The sequence below is a fragment of the Notamacropus eugenii genome, chromosome 1 (assembly GCF_028372415.1).
Source record: "Notamacropus eugenii isolate mMacEug1 chromosome 1, mMacEug1.pri_v2, whole genome shotgun sequence".
NCBI classification, from domain to species: Eukaryota; Metazoa; Chordata; class Mammalia; order Diprotodontia; family Macropodidae; genus Notamacropus; species Notamacropus eugenii.
Genome location: NC_092872.1, coordinates 476,072,056 through 476,085,643, shown reverse-complemented (window position 1 = coordinate 476,085,643; position 13,588 = coordinate 476,072,056). Strand labels below are relative to the sequence as shown.

Sequence of the window (13,588 nt, the reverse complement as noted above, 5' to 3'; positions counted from 1 at the left end):
GGCAATGGAGTTTCATAAGAATAAACGAAAAAAGCACACTTAGCCTAGCATACTTAGCACTCAGGCATGCTTAGTACTTAGCCTAGTCATGCCACCAGTTGTTAGCCCCTTCCCCCTAAGATCTCACACAGCACTTTGCACCTCTCTAAATACTAGCAAATACGTATATTTACCAATAGTTGTAAAGCTTGTATTAATAATAGTTTTAATAATTATAAAAGTTGTATAGTAGTTAAATCCTGAGTCTGAAGTATGATTACTGACGTGACCTTAGGGAAATAAACCTCTCTGAATGTTTCCTTATCTATAAAAATGATGCTTGTAATTCTCTCATAAATCTGTTGTGAGAAAAGTTCCTTGAATAAAAAAAAGTGCCTTTATAGCCCTTAGAACCTTGTAAAGATGATTTATTAACAGTGTAATTGTTTTCACATGTTCCTTTCACCACACTCCTAATGAGCCTTTATCTCTCTTAGCTTTGACAGGATTAGATAAAGTTTTAAGCAGTGGTTACTCTTCATTTGTTTTGAACAAGTAGATTTAATGAAATGGTGCTCCTACTTACCTTAGAGCTTCAGAGGCTCTAAGCCAACGTCTGTATTAAAAGAAGGTGGAGAGAAACCAGTTTTGCATAGGGAGGTCTTGTTGGTGAGAAAAAGATTAAGAAGCCAGTTATTCTGAAGCACCCAAGAAACAGAGCCATCAACTTGAGTTGATGGTGCCAGTGAAAACACCAATCTGCACGCTTAAGTTTTTTTTTTACTGAAGTTTATTATAAACCAAGTTCAAAGGCAATAAGACAACTATTTACAACTTTCCAGGTGGCAAACATAGAAAGAATATCTGATCAAGGCCTACAGAATCTTAGGGTCTTTAGGGTCTTGGTGGACGCATCCCTGGAGGTGGAGGACCTGTGAAGAAAAGAAAGGATGAAAAAATATCTAATAGGCTAATATGTTCATGGTACTGAATTCTGGCCCAGGGCAGACAGCATGATCACTATCCCACAGGTAAGAGGCAGCATGATTCAATAAGAAGAGCACTAGATTATGAATCAAGAGACCTCATTTTCTAGTGGTGATATCACTATCATATTGTATGATCTTGGGCAATTCAATCCCGCCACTGAGTGTCCCCCTGTACCCCCAAGAGTTCCTCATTCATAAAATAAAGGTGTTACACTAGTTGACCTCCAAAGTCCATGCTGTAATAGAGTGCAAATGTTAGTGTTAGAAGAGACAATAAAGATTACATTAAGTCCTACCCCCTAGTTTCACAAAGAAACTAAGGTTAGCTCTAATATTCTGATTATATGGTCAGGAAATGGGCCTTTGTGAGGCCCTGAGTCTATTTCATATTCAGATTAAAATGTAATTGGGAAATGTTTAACAAAATAAATAAAAATACAATAAAACATAATGTTAATTTGTGGTTTCCTAAGTTAACACGTGGCCAGCAGGGATTCATTTATATTTGTTTTTGACACCACTCATCTCAACAACACATGAAATTGCTTGTGTGTGTGAGATTCAAATTTCCATCTGCTAAGCACAGAAATCAAGGGCCTGGACATTTTGAGCAGCATACCAGGCTATAAAAAGCAATGGCAACACAAGCCACACAGGTCACACACATCACATTTAACACTGGAAGCAACAGAATTTAAGAATACATCAAAGGATCAAGCTTTGTTAACTGATACAGTGCATTTTTTATCCGTAAGGGAAAGAAAATAAAGATAGTAGGACAAAAATTTTTATTTCAAAGTAAAATTGCAATATTTTCATGTCAACTGACACTCTTGGTCCTGCTAGTGTTAAAACACAGAATCACATACTCTCAAGAGTAGGAAGGGAAATGTAAAGGCCATCTAGTCCAACCTATACCTCAATAAGAACACCTCCTGCAGTATACTCCCTGGCCTTTCTAACTCACTGTGATCTCCTTGGGCATATCATTTCTCCCCTGTAAGTCTTACACTAAAAGATCACAGATGCAGAAATAAAAAGAACCTTAAGGGTCATCTATATAACATCCTCATTTTACAGATGAGGAAACTGAGAGCAAGCCAAGGTCACAGAGGCAGTAAATAGTAGATCTGGCATTCAAACCCCTTTTACTCTCTTATCTTCTGCTACTTCTACAGTACAACTTGATGGACAGAAAAAGTGCTTTAAAAGACAATAGGTTCAGTGCAAATTTAAAGATCAGAATTCCAGAGCTGATAATGAACTTAGATCATAACAAAAAATTCAGGAATTAACAAGTATCTTAGAACACTGAATATCAGAATTAGAAGGGCACTTAGAAATTGTCTGTAATCCAGCCTCTCCCTAAAGACACCCTGATTTCAATATCTTCAACATCACTATTCCAGAGCACTCACCTCTCATTCCTGGAGGAGGGGGTCTCATGCCAGGAGGGGGAATGCCCATTGGTGCCCCTCGACCAGGGGGCATCCCCATTGGAGGGCCCATGGGAGGTCTCATTCCAGGTGGAGGAGCCATCATGCCTACAACAGAGAAATTCCAGAAAACTTGTGTTTGTCTTGGAAAAACAAACAAACACAAACTCAAAAGTCTACCACCACTCTGTCCCCCAACTCAGCCCTCCCCATATCCCTAGGATCTAAACTCAGGAACCATGGCTTCTTATAGCTCATCCCTTGCCTTGAAGTTGTATCCCAAAGAATGAGCCTTGACTAAGACACACAGCTGGACCTCAGAGTAATCCTGCTGACTGAACCTAGTTCCTCACCAAGTTTAGACAAGGTCATGCTTCATCATTAATGCAATTGAGGGTCTTTCCTTTCAAGCAGATCTTTACCTGGAGGAGGTGCTCCTCGGCCCATTGGTGGAGGAGGTCCTCCTCGGCCCGGAGGATACTGTGTTGGGGCCCCTGCAATGCTGGCTGTGGCGGCAGCTGCTGCAGCAGCAACAGTTCCTCTTCCCTGTGGAGTCATCACCTGCAAAGACAAAGTAGGAAAGACAGAGAGGTTATGGAATTCTATAGCTAGAAAAGACTTAGGAGATCCAATCCCCAACAAGGCACCACCAAGAAATAGATACCTAGTCATCACTTAAATATCCCCAGTACCAGGGAGATCAATACCCACCTGAAAAGAGTCCATTCCATTTTAGATAGTCATAAATGGTAATTTTTTTCACACAAAATTTGCCTCCCTCAACCTTCCATCCTGAGGCCAATAATCAAATTCTTCTTTCACATGACAACCATCAAACATTTGAATACAGTAATCAAGATTCCACTAAATTTGCCATTCTCCAGGTTACACAACCCTAGTTCCTTCATGTGATTTCCTCTCTCCGAATTTATTAATCATCCCAAGAACAATGTTATCAATGCCCCTTCTAAATTCATTTTCAAATTCTAAATTCAACTACACCCATTTTGTTGCAGATTTAACAGTCCAAGATTCAGCCACTGCTACCATACCTTGGTAATGACCTTCTTCCTTGGTAATGAGCAAAGCACAGACATTTTACTAGTGGCAGCCTGACTTCCTCTACACAAAGTAGGTGCTGCTATTCTGAGCGCATGGCTCTCGAAACGTAAAGGTCTATGGCTCGCAGTCCAAACACTGCATAGCAGAAAGTATGACAGAATGAAAAGGATAAGATGGTGAAAAAAAGGACAAACCCCAGTCACAGGACCTAGAGTTCATAGCTTGACTCTACCACCTACTACTTCTGATAGTTACAGCAGCATGATCTTGGGTAAATCATCCGAAGCCTCTTTAGGCTTCAGTTTCCTTATTTGTAAAATTAGAGTGTTGGACTAAACATTTAAGGTCCCATTCAGCTCTAAATCTTTGATTGTCAAGAGTCTTGTAATCAGAATATATGAATTTATATCCTGGAGCTGACACACTATTATGCCTCAGGATTAAGTCACGTCAGCTCTCAGAGTTTGTTTCCTCACTTATAGATTGGATTTAAGACCTGCACTGCCTACCACACAGGGTAATTATGAGAAAAGCACTTTTTCATAGTTTGAAATGCTAAAGAAAGTTTCCCAGAATACGCTATTATTTAAATATTTTCTCTATTTCTAGTTTATAGAAGCTGTGGGATGAATCAGGAAAAACACTGGACCTTTGGACAGTTCAAACTTTACTAGCTACCACTTCACCTTCACTTCATCATTTAATCAAATAGATAATACCTCACAAAGTTCTTGTGAAGAAAATACTTAGTAGTTATTGCCTCTGTTAGAGATTATGAGGAAAGGGGCAAATTTTTAAAACTATTGCACACATGTTCATTTCAAAAAATATAATCACAAATGATTAAAAGGTTGAAAATCACATTTTTACTTGTTTCAAAAAAAGCTTACAGCAAAACACATAAACCATCCCAAATTTACAATACAGGGGTCTGTATATTGCCAGGGTTCTGTTATGAGTCCTCTTCTCTCTCACATTACACTCATACTGACCTTATCAGCTCCTATGGATCTAATTATCTTTAAGATATATCTACAGATATATATCTATTATCTATAATAACAAATCTATATATTCAGTCCTCATTTCTCACCTGAACTGCAATCCTTGCAAAACTTGCTGAACATCTGCACCTAAAGCTCTTAAAGGCACCAAAAAAGAACTCATCCCCACCCCCCAAAAAAGCTCATCCCCAACTTCCATACTTGTCAAAGCCATCACCAATCTTAAAGTCGTTCAAGTTTGTAACTCCAGTCATTTTTATTTCTTAATCCATTTTCATGTTCCATATCCAAATCAACTATCAAGTCTTGTCAATTCTATCTTCACATCTCTCACCCTCTTCTCTCCACTTAAAACAGTGCCCTAACCTAGTTCAAACCCTTCGTTACCTTTCACCTTGACTACTGAAATATACTCTAGCCACTCCATTCTCCAATCCATCCTCCACATAGCTGCCAAACTGATATTCCTAAAGTAAAGAGCTGATCCTGCCTTTTAAAGAACCTCTAGTGGCACACTTCCTCTTGACTCTAGAATAAAATAGAAATTTAAACTTCTCTGAATAGCATTTAAAGTCCTTCATGTTCTGGCTCCAGCCAATCTATCCACAACGATTATGATACTGCCCATTACAAATGCTACAGCACAGTCAAAACGACCTACTAGCTGTTTCCCCTCTGCACTATCTCCTGCTTTTGCGTCTTTACAGAGGCTACTCTCTCCATCCTCATCTCCACCTTGGAGCTGTTAGTGCTGCCCACCCCAAGATTACTTTGGATCCACTGTATGTATCTGATATAGTCTTCCATACCGTTTCCTCCCCAACAGAGAGGAAACTCCTTGAAGGCAAGGATAATCTTACTTTTGCCTTTGTATCCTCAGTTCCTGGCATATATCAAGTGCTCAATGAAAAAAATGAACTGCTTTTTAGCACCACTCCCACAACTACCCCCTCCTTTTACAGTGACCAATGTTACTGTAGCTCCTCACCTGTTGGGATGGTCCTCCTACCCCTCTGACAGGCCCTGCTAGCCCTGCAGGAGCCTGGGGCATTGGGACACCGGCAGGTACACCTCTCCCTGCTGCCCTGCCAATCCCAGGACCTCCTGCAGCTCCCGAAAGTGGCACTCGGGCAATGCCAGTCTGAAATAGGAAAGAAACAAGTAAGTTTCATAACACAGGGACACAAAAGAGAGATACCTTTATGAAGCAAACTTGCCAACAAACTTCCAAATCTGCAGGGTATCCAAATATACAGACCAAGGTCCATATGCAACCACAACCCTGACCCCTTTTAACCACCATGCCTGATCCTATGTTGAGAACATATATTTGGTCATTTAATCAACTAAAGTCTCAGTTCCTTCATCTGGAAAGTGTTCCACCTATCTCACTGGGTTAAAGAAAGCTTTTTGTACACTCTTAAATGCTATACTTATTTGAACTGCTATTATTATCACCACCATTACTATTTACATATAACACAGCCAACAACAACACTTACACAAATTCCCACAAGGACCAAAGGAAAAATACTGGACCTGGAACCTAGTTATGGCTGTCAATAATTTGGTGCATAAACTTAAAGATAAGCAATTTATCCTCTATGTCTCATTTCTTCCTTAAAAACTGAGACTCTCACAAGTTGAAAAAACCTCAGAGGCTATCTAGTCCAACACATACAAAGACTTTTGTTCTAGATTGCTTTCTAAGATCCTTCTAAGTTTATGATTCTATGACTAAAAACTCAATGTGTAGTTTGCTATCATGTATTTTAGGTCCAGTCTACTGGCTGTCCTTGGGGTTCTGTGGCAAGGACTCCAACCCTACAAAATGCTCTGGTCTAACAAGGTATGGTATAGTGAAAAGAACTGAAGTTGGTGCCAAGAGACCTGAGTTTAAATCCTGGTTCTTCCACTTCACCAGTTATGAACTGTGTATAGATCAAGCCCGCACAACATACGGCCCACATCCAGAGGATTTCATATGCAAAAATGTAAAGGATGTAAAAGAAAGTGAAACGTAATGAGTGCTTTGTCCATGCCCCACCTGCCTTCCACTAGTCACTATTATGTCCATCAGGTAACTTGGCGGGTGGGCTGCCACTGTGAAACCTGTTTGTCATATGACTCACACCAACCAACCACTGTCAGTCTGTCTCCACTCTGAGAAGAGTGAGAGTCATATCTTTTCACTGTTTTTAGTCATTACTGGCATTGAACAAGGACAAAGTAAGTGCAGCAATGTAATTTTAACATCGATGTGATTTCATAATAAAAATCTTGATAAGTGTAATTAATTGATACTAATTGAAATTTCCTTTTTTAAAAATATGGTTTATCTGCAAAATAGCTTAATCATTAATTATCCCTTTACTTGGAAAGTAAACCGCTAAAAACCTCTGTGGCCCAAACAAGTTTAGCCTATTTTAATTTTGGTCCCTATCTACTACCAAGTTGTGCAGTTCTGCCTTAGATAATCATATCTCTCTGAGTTTCAGATGTATATAAACGTAAAGAGATCATAATGATTTTACTACCTACCTTATTGGGCTGTTGTGACAAAGAGCTTTTCAGCTTTGTAAAATGATACAGAAATGAAGAACTATTACTACCCCAGGAAGAGCACTTGACTCTCAGTACTCACACCAAGATGGGGGCTTCCCCATCACCTCAAGACCACACTGATTCCTGCCTTACATCTTTGGGAGGTGGCCCCTCAACGGTCATTGAGACTAGGTTCTCCCCACGTAGCAGCACAAGGCCCAGAACTCGCTTCTCTTCCCTTTCTGCTTGTTTTGAGTTCTTTGGCCTGAAGATGAGGAGAAGAAAAAAAAAATCCTTACTTTTATGGACAGGATATTATTAAGTTATATGTTACATTTTCTTATGACATACTCCCAGTAACTTCCCCAGCTTCCCAATCCCTCCAACTTCAGATCTGTCATAGTCATTTGCAGGAATTAGAACAAGATCTAGTCCATTTCCAGACATTTAATTGATATAGTGGAAAGAGGCAGAAGAGTTGGAGACAGAAGACCTAGATTCAAATCCCAGCTCTGCCACTGACTAGCTATAAAACTCTGGGCAAGTCACTCCCCTTCTCTGGATCTTTTTTTAATCTAAAAATAAGAGGATTGGATTAAATCATCTCTAATATTCCTTCCATCTCTAAATTCTATGAAAATTAGCTCCTCTTGGAAATCTTCCTAAAATGAACCAGGGTAATCTTCAGATCCCAGGAATGGCTGCCTCTCAGAATGTCAAAGGTAAAAAGGACCTTGGTGATCATCCAATTTCTTCCTGAAGACCTCCAATGACATGGAGCTCACTGTTTCTACAAGAAAGTAAATCACCCTTTCTGAGAGCTCTGTTAGGAAATTTTCCTTTAGAGAGTCCAAATCTTCCTTTTTATATTTTGTTTTTAGACCTGTCTAGAACTAAATGAAGTGAGTCTAATCCTAATTCCTCTTTCACAGGAATTTTACTTCTTCATTGGCTCCCAGTACAACCTCAGAAATGCAGAAATACCCCTAAGAGACAAAGCAGAAAACTTTTGGTAATAAAAGGATTCAAGTTAGTGCTTACATTTATAGCAGGCTGGATGTATGGTAAAACAGTAGTTCAAAACTTTTGGGAGTTGTAGTCCTACACTTAGTAATTCTCTTTTGCTTTAGACTCTTACCTCTGCCCCTTCAAAAACACAGAAATTTGACCTGTGACTCTGGATCACAATTCAATTAATATATTTCAAGCATCTGTTACAGTGCTCTAGGATGATGTCAAGACAGTAGAACATAGACAGGGTAGACAGCAACCCTATTCCAGTACAAGTGTACCCAAGCCATAGCTTTTTCCATATCCCATACGTGCTAAGGGAAACAAGGTAAACCCATACTATTCCCAGTACCCATTACAGCAAAATGCATGTTACGGCTATTTAAAAAAAATGTATGTTGAATGAATAATCATACTGGTCTGAATATAGGAAGCACCTTTCCTCCAAACTTTGCTTGTAAAAAACATGAATACATTTTATAATTAATGTTAGGCTTTTTTTCAGTATAAATTGAATTTTTTTTTTCCTTTTAGAGACCTTCTTTTAGGAAGGCAGTCCATAAGATCAATTCAGTATTCATTAAGACTACTTTCTATTTTTACCTGTATCTTCAGCCAGTGCCCTCCTTCATACCAATCCTTTCCATAAACTCCAAGACACTGACAATATTTCCCTCGGTGAGCTTGAATACTCTGCAGCTGACCCTGTGCTAATATGTTCACAGCTACCCTCCTAATCTAAGTGATACTATCACTATGATGTTCCTATCTATCTGGGTAACTTGCCATACCCTCCTGTATTTGATTTCTCTTACAGGAAGAAAGGACAACTGCAGTCTACTTCTATTAGCTGCCCAATCAATAAACTCCTGCTGGCATTTAGTACCCCACTCACTCTGGACCTAAGTCCTCATCCTAGATTCTCTCCACTCAAGCCAGACACACACAAAAAAACACAGACCTAAAAGAAACAAAAGGTCATTAATAGGTTGAATGAAGGAAGGAAAATGGGAGCTCTACTCTTGGAAGCAAGAGACCTGGGTTCTAGTCATTCCCACCCAACCACTACCATTTAACAAACTAATGGCCATAGGTAAGGCATTTATCCTCTCTGGGTTGCCTGATCTGTATAATGGAAATAACTTAGCTGTCTTAGGGTAGGCAGTACCTAAACCAGATCATCTTGAAGTCCTTCTAGCTTTAAGACACAAGATTCTTACTGAAAAACTGGCATAGTGAATAACTTGAAAACACAAGGGGCAGCATTTAGCCATTGTCTCTCACTACTTCTTTTTTTGCAGATGACAAATCAGAAGGGAGCCTGGTATAATGGGAAAAACATTGGATGCAGGAGTCACAGAATTGGGGTTTGAATATCTGCTCTGCTACTACTCTAAGATTTTGGGCGAGTCACTTAGCACTGTTGGATTGCAGTTTTCTCTTCTATAAAATAAGGGGTCGCAGTAAATGATGCTGAAAGTCTCTTCCAACTCTTATTCTAAATCACTAGCCCCAAACACTAACCCAAGTGGTGAAGCCAGGCACTTACCCTGAAGAGAGTCAGGGGCTCCTGAAAGCTGCTTCAGAGCAGGCTGTATTGGGTGGGAATGCCGTTTAGGCTGCAGCCTTACAGAGAGGCAATGAGGACAGAAAAGCAAGTTCTCCCCCTTAAAAACCTGTGGGGAGAACACGAGAGCCCTTTACCCCAAGGGGGCAAACAAAGAAAAACAGAAACACAGCTCTCAAGCCAAGGGGTTCCAAGCACAACTGAACTCCTGGGGAAGGCAGCATTCAGAGGGCACTGGGGAAACTCAGCTGGATTTTCTTCAAAAAAAGGACACAACCACACAGACACAAGAAACACATCTAGGCCACAGCCAGACAGGGGACAGCTAAACTATACCACCTGCTACTTGGGTCCCTCCCCACAATATTCTGCTGGGTGAACTGGGTTGCTCCCCTCCCACCAGGGCTCCTCCTCACTTGATTTTCCTGAACTCATCACAGTCACACAGGATCAGGTTCATGTGCTTGTCAAAGGCCTTGAAGGTGCCGATGAAAATGCGACCATCCTGCAGGATGCACCTCATCCTGTAGTCGATGTGCTGCAGCATCTTGCTGCTCTTGCCCACCGTCTGTGGGAAGCAAGAAAAAAGTGGCTAAGATACTAAAATCGGAATGCCTCCTTGACTCTACTTCTCTCTCAGTTACACTCCCAGAGGAAGACTAGCATAAAGGGAAGCAAACAAGGTTGGAGTCAGGGGACCTAGGTTCTAGACCTGACCTTGGATAAATCACTTCCCCACTCCAAACCTCAGATTCCTGCTCAGTAAAGTGGTTTACATGAAATTAGCTATAATGTTCTTTATAGTTCTTGCATTCTTTGTTCTAAGATTCCCCCAGACAACATTCTGATTCCTGAAACAGCCTTCTATCACCTCCATTTTTTAACAATGGATTTCTTCATTCTCCTTCCCTCCAGACCAAAAATAGAGGACTGGATGCTTGTGTTGTTTTCATACATAATCCAGTTATCTCATCTGACCTTCCCAAGAGTATAAAGACGTAACCAGTGCAAAGATATCTACCTCCATTTTACAGAAAAGGAAACTGAGGCTCAGTTGAATAGGTTAAGAGACTTGTCCAAGATAACACAGTAAGTTGGTGATGGAACTAGAACTGAAACCCAAATCATCTGACTGACAAACCCAATATCTCGGCTACCTGAGGGATACGTTAGCAACATTCAGCACACTAATTGGTATATAGTGCCCACTCAACAAATATTATTTTAAATGCATGAGAGAGGATAAGATGGATATAACAGAATGTAATTACACTGGGAAAGTAGGATTCAAATAGTGTTACGGGAAAAGAACTGATTTAGAGTCAGAAGATCTGGGCTCCTATTCTGAATCAGGTCTCACTCGCTGTATTTGACCTTAAGGTTGAGTTAGTGAGGCCTAGAAGCTAAGGGACAGTAGGTCCAAAATTGGGGGCCAGGATTTTTCTCGGGTGTAAAACGACAGAGATGCAGTAAATGGTAAAAAGGTTTAATTCTGACAAACCCCACCCCTTACACTCCCCATTCTTAACCCTCAGGCCCCCTTGGCTCTAATTCCTCTTCCAACCCATCCCCCTCCAGACCCCATCTAGTCCTCCAGCCCACCTCCCAGTGAGTCCTAAAAACCTCCCCACCTTTAACCTTTCCCAGGTTCCAGGACCTCCCACCTTAATCCCTCCGTCTCCCAGCACTCCCCCAGCCATCTTTCCCAAGGTCCCCATCCTGGCCCTGCCACCACTCCGCTCTCAGTGCCAACTATGAATGGCACTCAGAACCGTGACACACAATCACACACCCCGCCCCGAACCCGGCCTTCCTTCTGAACCCCCTCCTCAGAACCCCAGCCTCGAATGCTCTCCCCTCCCCCCTCCCAATCCGGGCCTCGTGCTCTCTCCCCTCCCCCTCCTCAGAACCCCAGCTTCCCAAGCCCTCCTCTCCCCCTCCCAATCCGGGCCTCGCGTTCTCTACCCTCCCCCTCCTCAGAACCCCAGCTTCGCAAGCCCTCCCCTCCCCCCTCCCAATCCGGGCCTCGCGTTCTCTCCCCTCCCCCCCCTCAGAATCCCGGCCTCCCGCGCCCTCCTCCCCAAACCTGGGCCCCAGCCCCCTGACTCGGCGGTCGACTGGCTGCGCCCCCCACTCGGGGCCATTCCCAGGACCACCCCAGATGGCTGCCCGGCCCTCCCTCACCATGGTGGCGGCTGAGATGGCCCCGGTTCGCGTCGGATTCGCCTCCGCCGGGCCTACAAACCGACGAAAACTCCAGTTCCCGCGCCCGCGGCCGGAAATGAGCCCTTGGCAAAAACGGTCCGGCTAGGGGAACTTCCGGCTGGGTGAACTTCCGGCTCCGCCTCCCGGCTTACGAGGCCCGTGTTCTTCATGTTCCGTCCCTATAGTTTTCCCCGGCACACTAGTTAGAACAGCTCGAATGAATGAAGCACTCCGCTGTTTATGAAACGCACTCAACAAGCGCCGATGTTATTGTGCGCCCTTTACGACTTATAAACTGAAGCTCAGATAGGTGAGGACTGGCCCAGAATCATGTAACTAGTGACCATCAGTTCTAATCATCATCACGAACCGGCACTTACGTAGCGCTTTAGTTTGCGACATGCCTGTCATTGTACACACAGGCAGCTCCGGGAGGCTGGGGAAACTGAGTCCAGCGAAGCTGAGCGACTGGCCCAGGGTCACGCAGCGGGAAAACGAACCAGAGCCGGAGTCGCTCTGACGCCAGGTCCGGCTGCCCAGGGTGGTCACCCCCCCACGTGTGCAGCTCAGACACCCGGAGGGCCTTGGCAGCTTCCTGCGGCCAGCTTCCACAACCGCCACGCTGTGGGAGAGGGGCCGGACGTGCCCGCCGTCTGCCACGAACGGAGGACAAAACCAGCCCGCCCGAAGCCGGGGCCATGCTCAGAGCAAGTCCGAGCACCGCCCAAGACCCCAGTGCGCCTCAGGATTGACAGCCTGCCCCCCACTCTACCCAGCCCGGCCCCCCAGGAAGCCACCCTTGTGGAGCTGCCAGTGGTCTGGCCTGTTCAAATGCCAAAAGGACGTTGACCTAAAGGACTATTTTTTCTATTTTTAAAAAAATTTTAAAGTTTTGACTTTTTTTTTTTTTTTTTACAAATTCTATCCCTCCTCCTTTCTCCTCCCCATTCCCTGAAACAGTAAGCACTCAGATTAAGGTCATATATATGCAATTATGTAAAACATATCCATATTAATCATTTTGTACAAGAAGACTCAAATAAAAGGAAAAAAATGAAAGTGAAAAAATAGCCTGCTCAAGTCTGTATTCAATCACTATCAGTTCCTTCTCTGGAGGTGGACACTGTTTCACTCTTCGGAATTGTCTTGGATCCCTGTATTGCTGAGAATGGCTGAATCGTTCACAATTCTTCATGGCACAGCGTTGCTGTTATCGGGTATCACCGGCTCCTGATTCTTTACTTCACTTTGCTGTGCATCACTTCATTTAGGTTTCTCTAAAATTATCCTGCTTGTCCTTTCTTATAGCACAATAATATTCCACTACAATCACATACCACAGCTTGTTAAGCCATTCCCCAATTGATGGGCATCCATCCCTTTGATTTCCAGGTCTTAGCCACCACTAAGAGAGCTGCTATAAATATTTTTGTACAAATAGGTCTTTTTCTTAAGAGACTATTTTATGGAGAACTCACATAAAGCAAGCTCTTACATGGAGGTCAGGAGGAACAAGGACACTCTCAAGGTCCCTCTGAAAAACTTTGGTTTTTGTTTGTTTGTCCTTTGTTGCCAAAGATGACCATGCCATCAGAGAAATGATGACATGACTTGCACTTGACTTTGTTTTGAATGAGGGAGGGCTGTGCAGGTCACCAGCCTCACTTCTCCTCCAGAGCCATCTGAATCCAGTGACAGATATTCATCAGGATGACTGGAGATGACCCAGGATGCACTGGGGGACCTTGGGCCTTTGATCTAAACTTTGGTATCAATTGTGAGAAAGAAGAG

At 42.7% G+C, this 13,588-nt stretch overlaps 1 protein-coding gene across 1 annotated transcript; it reads right to left on the bottom strand.

Annotated features, from left to right (window-relative positions):
• Positions 1-744: 744 nt before the first annotated feature.
• SNRPB (small nuclear ribonucleoprotein polypeptides B and B1) lies at positions 745-11,935 on the bottom strand. Its single transcript, XM_072632396.1, has 7 exons — positions 11,777-11,935; positions 10,009-10,160; positions 7,168-7,279; positions 5,459-5,611; positions 2,827-2,965; positions 2,387-2,512; positions 745-911 (listed from the first exon to the last, which is right to left on the bottom strand). The coding sequence occupies exons 1-7, from the start codon at positions 11,777-11,779 to the stop codon at positions 874-876; spliced, it is 723 nt and encodes a 240-aa protein (XP_072488497.1). The 5' UTR covers positions 11,780-11,935; the 3' UTR covers positions 745-873.
• Positions 11,936-13,588: the final 1,653 nt, after the last annotated feature.